Source organism: Phoca vitulina, unplaced genomic scaffold (assembly GCF_004348235.1).
Source record: "Phoca vitulina isolate PV1807 unplaced genomic scaffold, GSC_HSeal_1.0 scaffold26, whole genome shotgun sequence".
NCBI classification, from domain to species: Eukaryota; Metazoa; Chordata; class Mammalia; order Carnivora; family Phocidae; genus Phoca; species Phoca vitulina.
This window is the reverse complement of record NW_022589729.1, coordinates 21,765,983-21,780,133: the sequence shown is the minus strand read 5'-3', so window position 1 is coordinate 21,780,133 and position 14,151 is coordinate 21,765,983. Positions and strand designations below refer to the sequence as shown.

General features: G+C 58.2%; 2 protein-coding genes across 4 annotated transcripts in view; one reads left to right on the top strand and one right to left on the bottom strand.

The window, feature by feature from the left end:
* The first annotated feature begins 2,197 nt into the window (after positions 1-2,197).
* Positions 2,198-8,067, top strand: GPR37L1 (G protein-coupled receptor 37 like 1). Its single transcript, XM_032422377.1, has 2 exons — positions 2,198-2,975; positions 6,332-8,067. Exons 1-2 carry the CDS (start codon positions 2,346-2,348, stop codon positions 7,133-7,135), a joined length of 1,434 nt encoding a protein of 477 aa, XP_032278268.1. The 5' UTR covers positions 2,198-2,345; the 3' UTR covers positions 7,136-8,067.
* Positions 8,068-11,167: 3,100 nt separating this feature from the next.
* The window catches only part of ARL8A (ADP ribosylation factor like GTPase 8A), a 9,234-nt gene continuing 6,250 nt past the window's right edge, over positions 11,168-14,151 (bottom strand). For 2 of the 3 annotated variants that reach the window (XM_032422373.1, XM_032422374.1), the window contains exons 4-7: positions 13,311-13,404; positions 13,088-13,155; positions 12,779-12,872; positions 11,168-12,245 (exon numbers count right to left, since the gene is read on the bottom strand). In XM_032422373.1, the coding sequence (XP_032278264.1) occupies positions 12,018-12,245; positions 12,779-12,872; positions 13,088-13,155; positions 13,311-13,404 (484 nt within the window). In that variant the 3' untranslated portion in view covers positions 11,168-12,017. The remainder of the gene's footprint in view (positions 12,246-12,778; positions 12,873-13,087; positions 13,156-13,310; positions 13,405-14,151) is intronic. The other variant, XM_032422375.1, reaches the window with a different exon arrangement.

Sequence of the window (14,151 nt, the reverse complement as noted above, 5' to 3'; positions counted from 1 at the left end):
CCTTCCCGAGCATGTGAGCCTGAGTCCTGGCTGCTCCGCTCTGCTGGGGGGGCGGGGTGCGGGCCAGGGGGGTGCTGGCAACAAAGGGGACAGCTGAGTCCTTGGCTGACCTAACTTCTGGGTGAAACTCTGCCTCTTTGTTGTGACACTCTGAACCCCAGACATGGTCAGTCCTTCAGCCACCTGTGCCCCCTGTCCCCATGAAAAGGATGAACAGTAAGAAGCCGGAAAGAAAAATGTTTAAAAGGCCATAGATGCTTCCCTGACCTTGTCTGAGGGTATGTCAGTGTTTTTCTCTTCTTCTCTTGCTCCTCTTCCTTTTTTTCTTGGGATTCCTATTTTTATGCAGCAGGTTCGGGGCCCCTCTGGGTGTGGAGGATTTCCTGGTCAGGAAGTCTTCCAGGAAAGTCACTTCCAAGTTGCTCTGCTCCTGGGAGGCCCTGGTTGATGTTTGCTGGGTGCGTGCGTGACTTGCAGCTCGGGCCCCAGAGGTCCGGCTGCTCTTCTCTTGCTCTGGCCCTGAGGCGCGGGACACAGCGCGGGACACAGCGCGGAACACAGCGCGGAACACAGCGGCCGGCCCTCTCCTTGTTTTTAGTCCATTTTCTTCCGCTTCCTGGGGCTGCCTGTGGGTGAGGAGCTCCTCGGGCCTCACCCCGAACCTTCCCCTCTGTGTGCTTGCACCCTCTCTGGCCCCCTGACCCACCCGCGCCTCCACCCTCCTCTCTCTCCTTTCTTTCTCGGGAGCTGCAGATCATTTCTTCCCAGATCTTGACCCGAATGACTGTGGCCCATTCAGTTCCACGAGCGCAAAGCCAAGGCTTTCTCCCACCCTCACTCCACATTCTTCCCCGCACAGGTGAGTGTCTCACTGTCTACTCCATGCCCAGGGATCAGCCAGAGCCCTCCAAGGCTGGCGGTTTTCCTGCGCTCTGCTCTTTGCCACCCTCCAGACTGCTGCCTCCCAAAGGGTGCCCCTGCCTCTTGTCCTCCTCCATCCTCCCGCTCCCGGCTGCCTGCCGAGACCCCAGCTGGCCATCAGAGAACCCTCGAAATAACCTGCTCAAGTCACTGTTCCTCTGCTCAGCAGCTTGTAACACTCTCCACTGCCTTTGGGATAAATGGAACCCCCTCGGCCTGGCAGACACAGTCCTTCCTGGTCCCTCCTCTGCTGACCTCTCCAGGCTCCCTGCCCCAAGCTCCCAGGCTCTCTCCCGCAGTCCCCTGCATCCCAGCCTCCTTGACATTCCTGCTGGCTCTCAGGGGCATTGCCCCGGTCACATCTCTGAGCCGTAGCCCTGCGGTATCTTCTGCCCAGAGCGCTGACTTCCCTATCATCTGTCTGGCAGACACAGTCATGTCTCAGGAACCATTCAAACGCCCGCTCATCTGGGAGGCCTTCCAGATCCCTGCAGGCCCCTGTGGGTTCCCTCAGCGACTTGTCCTTTGCCATTCACAACATCTATCACACTGAATTATAATTACTTATTGACATGTTCCTTTTCCCCTCCGGAAGGAATGTTGCTTGGTGGCAGAGGTCTTTCACCCTTTTGTTTTCTGACTGTCTGGAGCATAGCAGGTGCTCAGTAAATATTGGTTATTGCAAATGTCCATCCATCACGTGTCTGGATCAGAATGTGGTTTTCAAGTTTTGATTTTGCTGCTTTCTGCGGGGAGTTCATGTGCTGACGAGGCAGGCAGATGGACTGGTGCCTGTTGAGTTACAAGCTCTGGAGTCAGATCCGGGTCCTGGGCTTGGCTTTACCATGTATTAGCTGTGTGCTAAGTGACTGACCTCTGCAAGCCTGAAAAATGGTAATGGTAGCTTTTGCCCAGTCGAGCGGTTGTGAGGGTTAGTGGGGAAGGCAGCCAGCTGCTAGTGAGTGTTTGAGAAAGGACACCGAGTGTTATCGTCCGGTTTCAAACGGAAGAGCTGCCGGAGAAGTGTCTCCTGAGGCCGAGTCTGGAGGCCCGTGTTTCAGTCCCGGCTCGGCCTCTGCACACCGTGGGACCCTAGGCCAGCCACATTCCCTCTCTGGCGTCCGTGGTGGGAGCAGCTGGCCTCCGAGGGCCCCGCAGGTCTGACCTGCTGCCGCCCTGTGGGGCCGAGGAGGATGTCCTGGAGGGCGAGATGTGTGAGGGCAGCAAAGAGTGCTCTATGTCCAGCAGAGGGCCCTGCCCAGCCCCTGGCCAGCCGGTGGGAGGGAGCAGCCCGAGTCTACTGGAGCAGGCTGGTGATGCCAGACGCCTGACTGGAGGCGGACCAAGCGGCCCGCTGCCTCTCTCCGGTCAGCCCAGCGCTTGGGTCCCTCGCCCTCACCTGCTCTTCGGGGAGGCGTCCGGCCATGCGGCAGCTGTGGCCACTGGCCGTCTCTCTTGCCGTGCTATTGGCTGCGGGACTGAGCAGAGTCTCTGGGGGTGCCGCCCTGCCTGCGGGCCGGCACAGGGCCGAGGCCCAGGAGCAGCAGAGCCGGTCCAAGAGAGGCACCGAGGATGAGGAGGCCAAAGGGGTGCAGCAGTATGTGCCCGAGGAGTGGGCCGAGTACCCCCGGCCCATCCACCCTGCTGGCCTGCAGCCCTCCAAGCCCTTGGTGGCCACCAGCCCCAACCCAGACAAGGATGGGGGCACGGCAGGCAGCGGCCAGGAGCCTCGGGGCAATCTGACAGGGACGCCGGGCCAGAGGCTGCAGATTCAGAACCCCCTGTACCCGGTGACTGACAGCTCCTACAGAGCTTATGCCATCATGCTCCTGGCCCTGGTGGTGTTTGCCGTGGGCATTGTGGGAAACCTGTCGGTCATGTGCATCGTGTGGCACAGCTACTACCTGAAGAGTGCCTGGAACTCCATCCTGGCCAGCTTGGCCCTCTGGGATTTTCTGGTCCTCTTTTTCTGCCTCCCGGTGGTCATCTTCAATGAGCTCACCAAGCAGAGGTTGCTGGGCGATGCCTCTTGCCGGGCCGTGCCCTTCATGGAGGTGAGTGTGTGTCCTGTCGGAGCTCGGCTCTGGGCTGTCCGAAGTGGGCTCTGTGGGTGCGCAGGACCCCAGAGGCCTGGAGCTCTGTCTCGCTTCTCATCCCGTTTGGGCAAGGAGACAGGTGCTGCATTGATTCCTGGTGGCTCTCAGGTAAACGCAGCCAGCTAAGGGGAGCAGGGAGGTGGGCAGGAGCTCTGGGGGCCAGCCCCAGCCCGGTCTCTTGCTTCGGGAGCAGCCTCAAGGCAAATCTCTCCCCTTTTCTCTTTGCTCTGAACCGTCCCCTCCCCTCCTTAACCCCCTTCCATTTGTCCACCCAGGAAATCGCTCTGTCCACAGTATGTCTCCTTTTCTTTTTTTTTTTTTTTTAAAGATTTTATTTATTTATTTGACAGAGAGAGAGGCAGCGAGAGAGGGAACACAAGCAAGGGGAGTGTGAGAGGGAGAAGCAGGCTTCCCGCGGAGCAGGGAGCCCGATGCGGGGCTCGATCCCAGGACCCTGGGATCATGACCTGAGCCGAAGGCAGACGCTTAACGACTGAGCCACCCAGGCGCCCCAGTATGTCTCCTTTTCTCCCTCTTTGCCGCTGCCCTGCCCTTCTTTACTTCTGAATATCCTGCTTCTCCAAGCAGTGTGTGAAGGGAGATCCCAGTTTCCTGCAGTGCCCCCCAAAATCAAGTCAGTGTCCACTCCCCATGAATGCAAGCACCAGAAAGAAAGTCCCTTCCTCACTGTGATGGTTGTTGCTCTCTGAAAGGGTGCCGGAGCCCGGGGGTGAGGGGCTCAGTATCAGCTCTGTCTCTGACACACTGGGTATCACTGGGCAGGTGACGCCTCCTGTCCAGTTCGCTTAGCTCCCAACCATGGGGTAGACCAGATGGCTCCTCTGGCAGGTTTCTTCTACAATTCCAAAGTAAACCATCATCCTCACCTCTGGGGACTTCCACCTTAAGACAGGTGCATGGGTGATGATGGAGGTGTAGATCATATACAGACACCTTAATCAAAACATTACAAAAATATACCAATCTTTGTGCATTTAGGCAAGACCCAGCAAGGCCGGCCACCATGTCTGCACAGGAACACAAAAGAAGCAAGCAGCCTTTTAAATTTTGGCTACATCGAGGGGAGTGGGTACTCACGAGGACGGGAGTGACTGGCCTCCCGTGAAGGCTGCTGTCTTCCAGATGCGTGGAGGATGCTGTGGGCCATGGGGGATGTGCCCGGGGTGGAGAAGGAATCAGGATCAGGCATGTGGGCCCTATTCCCAACTCTGTCCCCAGTTCCCTGTATATTAGTGATGATTTCATATTTGGACAGCCTGAGGCTCAGCAGTTGGTGTGTCGTTCCCAACCCGGGGAGACCACCTAACCGGGGCCCAAAGGTACTCAAACCTCAAAGAAGATCCTGCAACTGGGGCTAGGCTTGGCATCTTAGTTATCCTGTGGGGTGCAGAGCCCAGGCGCCCCGTGAGAGGCCGGACACAGGGACTAGGTGAGGAACCGGGCTTTACCCCTCCCTAGCTGAGTGACCTAGGTAAGTGACCTAACCTGTCTATACCTCAGTTTTGCCCTCTGTAAGTTGGGGATAATAATAATAAAAACCATCTGAATGAATTCTTGAAGGATTAAATGGGTAATATCTACAAAGTCCTTAGCATTAAAATAACTACTCAGTAAGGGCGCACCTGGGTGGCTCGGTCATTAAACGACTGTCTTCAGCTCATTATCCCAGGGTCCTGGGATCGAGCCCCACATCGGGCTCCCTGCTCGGCGGGAAGCCTGCTTCTCCCTCTCCCACTCCCCCGCTTGTGTTCCCTCTCTCGCGGTCTCTCTCTCTGTCAAATAAATAAATAAAGTCTTTAAAAAATAAAATAAATAAAATAAAATAATTCAGTAAGTATTGGGTTTTGCCAGGAAAGGGGGAGGAGGAGGACAGACATATGGGAACTCTTGTCTGCATGGAAGCCTGGCCATGCCTGACTATGGGTCTCAACATACCTAACACCCAGGCTGTGGCCTCCACCCTCCTAGGTTACTGGCTCCACACCTCCTAGAGGATGGAGATGGTCATGAGCTGGTAGAGCCCCCTCTTCAGGCTAGGTGATGGAGTACGAGTTAAAATACCCTGCTCTGGGGGTGCCTGGGTGGCTCAGTCGGTTAAGTGGCTGCCTTCAGCTCAGGTCATGATCCCAGAGTCCTGGGATCGAGCCCCGCATCGGGTTCCCTGCTCAGCAGAGAGCCTGCTTCTCCCTCTCCCTCTGCCTGCCGCTCTGCCTACTTGTGCTCTCTGTCAAATAAATAAATTAAAAAAAAAAAATCTTAAAAAAAAAAAAATACCCTGCTCTGGAACACTTTTATAGGGAGGATCCCAGGACGGACCCCAGGAGGGAGCAGGAGAAGACAACTTGGAATTTTTTTGTTTTGTTTTGTCCAAGCCCCAAAGGCTGCTCATCCGCAGGGCTCCCCTGCCAAGGGAGGGGCGCGGGTTCTCACAAAGATCACTTGGGGCCAGTGCTAATGAGCCAGGGATTGTGTTCCCCTGGCCAGAAGAGGGAAGAATTTGGACAGAAGGGGGGATCTGAGCACAATCCCTGAGTGTGGTCGAGCATCACCCGACAGCTTGGGAGGATTCTTTTCTTCCTCTTTTCTCTCTGGCACTTTCTTCCCCTGCTGCTCTGGCTTCTTTCTCTTGGCTCCCGGGGTGATTTTCCTCAGTGCTCAATGAATAGCATCCGGGAGGGTGGGCCCAGGCTGTTTTGGAGGGGGGCTGCTTCCCCACACAGCCAGGCCCTGGGCTTTTCTGGATAGGATGGGGAGAGTGAGTGTGTATGTGAGTGTGTGTGTGTATCTCAGCCATGTTTCAAAAACCTTTCACCTGATGCACATAATGGGATGTGGGAATGGAAGGACCTGCAAAGACCCAGAACTTCTATGTCTTTGTCTTGATGCCTCATTTGAGATGATTTTTCAAAGTCTCAGAGAGCCTAAGGGTGTGTGGGACCCAGGCCATTCATTCCCTCGCCCAGGAGGCAAAGAAGCAAGGTGGAAAGAGTGGGACCGGTCTGCACGTGGACCTCAACTCTGCCATTGACCAAGTCACTTGTCCTGCCTGAGCTAGTTTCTTCCCATGTGGGATTGTCAGCTGCAAGGATTTGGTGACAGGGTGTGAAGTGCCTGATGCCTGACGTGTGAGAAATGCTCACTAAATGTCATTCCTATCATCTCTGCACTTGCCACTCAGCTCCCCGTCTAGGCTGGAGACCAGGCACCCTCCCCCCTCCCGCCAGCCCCCACCCCCGCCCCCAGGCCCTCTGGCTTTGACCACGTGCTCCTCTCCTCCACGCCTTTGCCCACAGGTCTCCTCACTGGGAGTCACCACCTTCAGCCTCTGCGCCCTGGGCATCGACCGCTTCCACGTGGCCACCAGCACCCTGCCCAAGGTGAGGCCCATCGAGCGGTGCCAATCCATCCTGGCCAAGCTGGCCGTCATCTGGGTGGGCTCCGTGATCCTGGCCATGCCCGAGCTCCTACTGTGGCAGCTGTCACAGGAGCCTGCCCCCACCACGGGCACCCTGGACTCATGCATCATGAAACCGTCGGCCAGCCTGCCCGAGTCGCTCTACTCGCTGGTGATGACCTACCAGAACGCCCGCATGTGGTGGTACTTCGGCTGCTACTTCTGCCTGCCCATCCTCTTCACTGTCACCTGCCAGCTGGTGACGTGGCGGGTGCGGGGCCCTCCGGGGAGGAAGCCCGAGTGCCGGGCCGACAAGCACGAGCAGTGTGAGAGCCAGCTCAACAGCACCGTGGTGGGCCTGACGGTGGTCTACGCCCTCTGCGCCCTCCCCGAGAACGTCTGCAACGTCGTGGTGGCCTACCTCTCCACGGAGCTGACTCGCCAGACCCTAGACCTCCTGGGCCTCATCAACCAGTTCTCCGCCTTCTCCAAGGGGGCCATCACGCCCGTGCTCCTCCTGTGCACTTGCAGGCCGCTGGGCCAGGCCTTCCTGGGCTGCTGCTGCTGCTGCTGGGGGGGGTGTGGCGGCGCCTCAGCCGCCCGCGCCTCGGACGCCAAGCTCAAGGCCGCCGCGCCCTCCTCCATCTACTTCCACAAGCCCAGGGAGTCGCCCCCACTCCTGCCCCTGGGCACGCCTTGCTGAGGCCAGGCTCCAGCCTGGGGGAGGCACGGGGGCAGGGGCACAGAGGGGCGGGGAGGGCGCCCCCCCCCCCAAGCCTGGGTCTGGTGTTTCTGCCCCCATAGGTCTCGCTTCTCTGCCGTCTTGCTCTCTAGTGATGGACTTGGTTCCTCCTGCCGGGGTTTGGGTTCAGGCACAGCAAAGCCCCCTCCCCCAGCAGGACCTTCCCTGTCACTCTGTGGGGCCTTCCAGCCCTGGGCTCTCAACTGGTGGGTGGTGATGCTTCCGGGTCCTTAGAACTGCCTAGAAACTCTCAGTCCCCGCCCCTCTGCCCCCCCCCTCCCCTCCAGCCGGGAGCCAGAACTTCACCTGTCTCTGTCTTGGAATCTGCTATACTTTAGTTGGGCCCTCTCTAAGTGTCTTCCTGACACTCATCCATCCTAGAATAGGGGGTCCTTTGGGGGCCAGCCCTACCTGGCTCTTCTCTGGACCAGATCTTCCCCAGCCTTGGACACCTCCTCTTCCTCCTGGCAACTCCCCTCCTTCCAGAGGATTTCTCTCTCCTTCCTCTTCCTTCTGTGACATATCCTGGGTTGCCCTGTCCCCACCTCCCTTGGTGGGTCCCCCTCTGTAGCAGGCCCTTCTTCAAAAACAATAAACTAGGTAGAACTATCCCTGTGCCCACTGGAGTTTCTTGTGCTACACCCTGACAGTGCCCAGATGCACCTGGCCCTTCTCCAGGACAGGTGGGACCCTAGGGGGATTCCTCCTGGCCCCCTCTGGCCCTTTCTGGCCTGTGGCTGATATCCTGCCCAGCCCAACAGCCCTATGGCTTTTGAGGGGCAGAGTGGAGGGAGGGCTTGGGAAGTAGAGACTAAGTCTTCATCCTGACGTGAGCCTGAGCATCCTTGGGAAGTCAAAAGGCTTCTGGAGCCCCCACCTCTGCTCCTCGCTCTCCACAAAGCCCCCATTTTAGAGAAAACAGCAGCCTTCCCTCTGTGAGCCCCGGGGGTTCCAGCCCCTCTGACTCTGAGAGAGCTGCTCTTGTTCAGTTTCTTAGAACAGACTGTTTTGCCTGTAGACGGCCCAGCTGCCTGTTCCCCGTCTGCCCCCATCCTGCCCCCACCACACGCCCTTCCTGGCAGCCAGAGCTCCATCCTGTGCCCTAAGGGACCCTTCAGCTCCTCCTGCTGGTCCTGCCCCAGGTGTCCCACTTCCACCGGGTCCCCCTCTGGGGCCCTTGCAAAGGCCCCCTTAACCTTGTTTGGGCCCAGAGAAGCTGGCCCAAGGTCAACCAGAAGGGACACCTTGGCCTAGGCCACAAATCACTCCCTGCCTCCTAAGCCCACCTTCCTTCAGAACCACCCTTCCCCATCCAAAGTGCAGCTCTGGGTCCCACCAGCAACTTCTGGCTGCCAGGTCTACCTAGAACCTCTACAGGGGGCCTTGGAAGGGCCCCAGGGACCCGGGATGAAGAGGGACAGTGGTTGCTGAGTGCACTGGGCCCCATTCTCCTCTGTCTACCCCACCCACACCCACTGGCCTCAGCCCGGCCCGGACCCAAGCCTCCTTCCCCCCCCCTCTCTTGGGGATCTTAATGGCCTTGTTCTCTCTTCCTGGCACCCACCCCCAGGATGGGTGACGCCAAGAGAGAGGGAGGCCGTTGCTAAGTGATGAGGCCGCCATGTGCTGAGGAATGACACCCACCCATCTCTCAGCAGACCTGTTGCCACAGCGACTGGAGCCTTCGGCTTTGTCTGTAGAAACTTAAGATGGGTGGGTGGGGGGCAAGTTGGAGAGGGGGCCACAGGCAGGCTTGCGGCACTGAGGTCACCAAGGCCATTTCTCCCACACCCCCCAACTTCCTCTCTACCCCCACTCCCACCCCCAGTCCTAGACTCACCAGGAGCTTCCCATGGGATGTAGGGAGGGGGCCCGGGGTGAACTGAGGTAAAGTCTGGCACCGGGAGAGGGCTGAGGATGGAAGGCTGAGGAAAGGGGAGGGGGGAGCCTCAGCATCCTGTTTGGGAGGCCTTTCCAGAGGGCACCCCCCCACACACACACATCCCTGTCTCTCCCTCCTGCTGGTTGGCCAGCTCAGAGCTGAAGGGAGGTGGGGGGATGGTGTCTCCAGGGCCCTGCCACCACCTCGGCCTCCCACGCCTGCCAACGTGAGTGGCTTGCAAGATTAGTCAGCAGGCCAGCAGGGCCTTGGGAAAGAGCCACTGTCCCTCCAGCCTGGGCCAGCTGGGGGAACAATGTGGCATTTGTTGCTTAGGGGTCCCAGGCTTGGGATGGGGGAGCAGGTTGGCACAGTGGTGGGCGGTGGATTTGAGCTGGGATGCTCAGAGGCAGCGCAGACATTCTCCCTCCCCCTCAGGGCGGACTTTAGACCAGCCCTCAGACCCCTGATGGGGGGTGGGGGAGGGAGGGCAACCCACTGAGCCTCCCCCCTCCGCTAGGAAAGCACCAGCGCTTCGCGGTGAGAATCGCCTCCCTCCAATCAGACTGGATGGTTACTGAGCCTCTCAGTTTCCTCATCCATAAAATGGGAATAACCCCTCTCTCAGAGGACTACAGTTGTTAAATGGGACAAGATACATAAAGCATCTGGCATGACGCCTGGCACCTTTTCTTCCTTTCCTCCTTTTGGGAAATGAATTCTCTAGTACTACAGAGTACGCTTGGTCAGGGTACTCTCAAAACTCATCCAGGCTTTGGCGCTTCGAAGGGCCCCAAGCATGAGGATTTACAGATAGACGCCCAAGTCCGTTCCCTGCCCCAAGTTTCCCAAGGTCTTCAGGCCCTATTAGGCACCTGCTGTGTGCAGGCAGGGCGGTAGGAAGATGCCTACTTGCTCAGCACCAGCTCATCCTGCTAATCTCAGATGCTGCCCCTCATCGGGGGATTCAGGACGGGGAAAGGCAGGTCAACCTGACCCCTGCCCCCGTCCTGCTCCCCGTATGAGTGACAGGCCTCTTCCGGCCTCCCAGGCCAGGGGCCGCCTCTGCAGCAGGGGGAGCACAGGGCCAGGCTGGCCCCAGCTCCGACCTCCTTAACCAGGGGGCACATTTCCTATTCCTTAGAGCTGGAAGACACCCTGAAATCATTTTGCTCCCTTTGCCAAATTCCATCCACGTTCTTTCCTCAGACTCCCCTGAGGCAAGTCATTTCTGATGAGAAAAGTGCCTCCAGGAGGAAGCCCTGGGCCCCAAGAAAGGGCTGGTGAAGTTCAGAACCAACAGGCTCAGAACTCTGAGCCCTGGGCTCCCTGCTCCCAGATCTTAGCAAACCCTGTGGCTCCTTCTTCCTACAGAGGCAGGACGAGAGGGCATGGAGCAGCTGTAGGGGCCTGCTCCATTTTCCAGAGGGGAGGGAGGCTGGGGGGGCAAGCAGGGGGGAGGCGGGGCTTGCTGCAAAACTGGGTCAAGATGGCCCCGGATTTGGGTAAGCAGGGCCCACAAGGCTCTACGACAGCAGCTGTGGGCGAGGAGGAGGGGGGACCAGCTCTGAGGTTGGGGTCAAGCGGGGGAGAGGACTGAGATTGGGCAGAGGGATAATGGGACACCCTCTCCCAGAAAACCAGGAGCACTGACACTAGGAGGGGAGCAGGGAGGGAGGGATGCCATCGGGCCCTAAAGGCCCTAGAGGACAAGAAACTGGCTCATCATGGGTGGGGACAGAGTTCCGGCTTCGGGCCAGCTCTGGCTGCCAGGTGGGGTTCTGAATGGACTCTTGAGAACCAGAGGCTCAGGCCTGCACACATCGGGATGCAGCCCCACACTCCCGCCACGCTGACCCCCAGCCCACAGACTTGCTGGGCTCCCCTTGGCAGCTGCAAGCTCAGAGCCGGGACCGCATGCAAGTCTGACGAGGGAGGGAGGAGGAGGCCGGGCAAGGCCCAGGCACACGTGCGGGAGGCTGCTTTGTGAGCTGCCATTGTGTGCCCAGTGTGAGCGCGTGCCTTGCTCTCTGTGGCTGTTTGTGCCCAGTGTGCGGGCCCGCCAGTCCTCCCGCAGTGTCTACAGACAAATAACCAGGCCCGGACGCCCCCCCAACACAAAACTGGTCATTTATTCTTGTTGTTAGGAGGCAAAAAAATGTACAGTTACAAGAATCATTTTCCAAACAGAGGTTAAATATGAGCTAAAAGTGTAAAAAAGGAAGAGGAACATCACTTTACAAATCATTAAATTAAACAAATAAACAAACAGAAAACAAAACCCAAAGAACCAACCCCCCATGCTGAGTTCTCTCCTTGTGCAACTCTGCAAAATGAGAACAGAAAATGAGGTGGCCCATGGAGTTGGGGGCCCTAGGAAGGGGCAGGAGGGGCTGCCGCGGCCGCGTGGAGGCTGGCCTCCTGCCCCTTTGGCCCGGTTGTCTCTGGCACTCGGGTGTGCCCGGTGGCCCTACTGAGACTGGGCGCAGAGAGGGGCACCTCTGGACGCTCCTGTCAGCCTGTGACATTCAAGCACTGCAGGGACAAGCCAGACTGAGAAGTGGAAACAAACGGGACATGGGGACGGCCACCAGTGCCCAGGCCGGTACCTGCCCTAGGGGCTCTCACTTTCCTAATCTCGCCCTGCCCAGAGCCAGCCCTGCCTCTCTTGCCTTCCTTCCACGCCGCCCCCCTCCCAGGTCCTGATGGGCCCCTGCAGCATCAAATGGTTGATTTTAGTCTTTGCTTAAATTAAAAAATTAAAATATATATACATATATATACTGTACACACAGGACAATAACAGAAGAGTGTTGAAAAGGGCAGCGTAGGGGTGGGGCACGGGAGAGTGGAGGGCAGGGGCTGTGGGGCCTGGGCTGTTAAGGGGACGGAAGCAGGGGGGGCAGAGGGCAGAGGGCAGGGGGAGGGCCAGAGGTTAGGGGACCAGAATGGGAGCAGTTTATTTTACAATAAAATCAGGAGTTCAAACCTCAGCAGAACAGGACTCTGGGATCCCCAGAGGGCCCCTCCCCACGCTGAGTGAGGAGGGGCAGGCTTAGGGGGGACGGCGGGGTGGGCGGGGAGCTCGGCTTCGGGTTTGGATGACAGCAGGTCCCTGGTCCGAGGGGGAAGGACCGCGGTCTCAGCTTCTCCGTGACTTTGAGTGTTGAATAAGCCACTGTAGGGTGATGTCTGGGTGGAGGACAACGGAGTAGTTTAGAGGCCTTCCCGTGCTGGGCGGACTGGGGAGGTGGGGAGCAAACACCCAGGGGCGTGGCATAAGCCCAGGGCTTCCGAAACTGCAACTGGGGATCAGCTCTAAGGGCACCAGAAGCCCAGAGCCATCAAGCTCCGAACAGCCCCAGATGCGTGGCGGGGGGGTGTGTGGGTGCTGGGAAAGCCGGAGCCGTGGGATGTCACAGCCGGGACTGCCTGATCCAACCCTGTGATGTTATAGTGCGGGACGTGAGGCCCACGGAAGGGAGTGATTGGCCTAAGATCACACAACCAGTCAAGGGCAGAGCTGGGGTAATGCTCAGAATCTGAGCTCCCTGGATACCGGTCCCACCCCAGGAGAAGATTCGAGCTTTGGGCTTCAAGGAAAGTTGTGGAGGGAAAAGCTTTGAGAGCCACTGTATGAGAATCCCCAGGAGTGCCTCTCTGCTCCTCCCCTCGCCCTGTGGCTGTTCCCAGAACGTCAGCAACTCCCCCATACCCACGCGCACCAATGTTGTCCTTTTCTTTGCAGGAGATGGAGTAGCAGCAGATCTCTCGGTCCTGGATGGCAGAAAGATTCCTGGGGGGGAGCCAGAGGAGAACCTGCTGAGGCTAGGACTGCCCAGGGGGCCTGGGGCTGGGGGCAACAGAGTCCTTTTCCTGCTGAAGGAGCTATACCCCGGAGGGCGAGGCTCCTGGCGAGGTGGGCTCTGCTGCCACCGTGTGGCGGATACTGAGAGCAGCAGCAAGCCGTCTCTCCGTTGCCTGGGAAATTTGGGGAGCAGGGAGGAAGGACAGAGAAGAGTAACCAAACTCACATTTTCTCTATCAGCTCCTTCTCATCCAATGCTCCCGGGAGGTCTCGCTTGTTACCGAGGACTAAGACCTACAGAGAAGGGAGGACAGGGACTAGGTCCAGGGCCACTGCGCCAGGATAGCCATTTCCCCTCCCCCACCCCGACCGCCTTCACCTGCCTCCCGCCCTGCCCCCAGTGACTTCCCAGCTGGCTCCCTCCCCTCCCACTCCATTAGGCTGCTGACCGGGATGCCCTGCAGCTGGGGTTTGTCCAGTAGGTTGTGCAACTCATTCTTGGAGGCCTCAATCTTCTCCTGGTCAGCAGCGTCCACCATGTACCTGGGGGACAGCAGGTGGGGACAAACATGATGACACTACAGGCAGAGAGGTAGGAACAGGAGCTGCGCTCACAGGAGGAAACATCTTGCTGGGGCTTGGGCATCTCTGGATCTATGGGCTAGGGGCCTCCCCCATGGCCTGTCATTATCCTGTCATCCCAAAGTCCCCTCTGGACAAGCTGTCACATAGGGGTGAAGCCTGGCCCTTTAAGATTAGGTGTAAATCCCTTCCAAAATGACCCTCTTCGGTCTCCACGGGAAGACTAGCCCTGGTTGAGTGAACAAAGCAAAGGCAGCCCCAGATTTTCTTACAGCAAGATACTTCTAAAAAATGAGGTCAAACACAACAAAAACAAAACAATCTTTTGTTGGGCATATATATGTATGATAAAATTATTTTTAAAAAGCAAGGGAACAAACCATTTAAATTATACAAATTTCAGGATAGTGGTGACTCTAGGGTGGGGGAAGCAGGGAGACACAGGTACTTTCAGCTGGTTGATGCTCTGGCTCTCAGGTTGGCCGGGAGGTGCTCAGAGCGTTTTGCAGGCAAGAAACACGCAGCACGCAAAGCAAAGGCAGGCTTTGTATGGACCGGACAGTGTACCCTGAACCAAGGATTGTGACTAATCCAGCTCTGCGCCTCTGGTCCCTGCAGGCGGTGAGGTGGGGGGGAGCTGGGGAGGGGTCCCCGCAGGCGGTGAGGCTGGGGGGGGAGCCGGGGAGGGGTCCCCGCAGGCGGTGAGGC

What these genes read in the sequence shown, in the direction of transcription:
- GPR37L1 (XM_032422377.1), top strand. Translation starts at nt 2,346, where the DNA reads ATGCGGCAGCTGTGGCCACTGGCCGTCTCTCTTGCCGTGCTATTGGCT. An exon ending in GGGCCGTGCCCTTCATGGAG is followed by an intron (nt 2,976 to 6,331) that starts GTGAGTGTGTGT and finishes CTTTGCCCACAG; the next exon opens with GTCTCCTCACTGGGAGTCAC.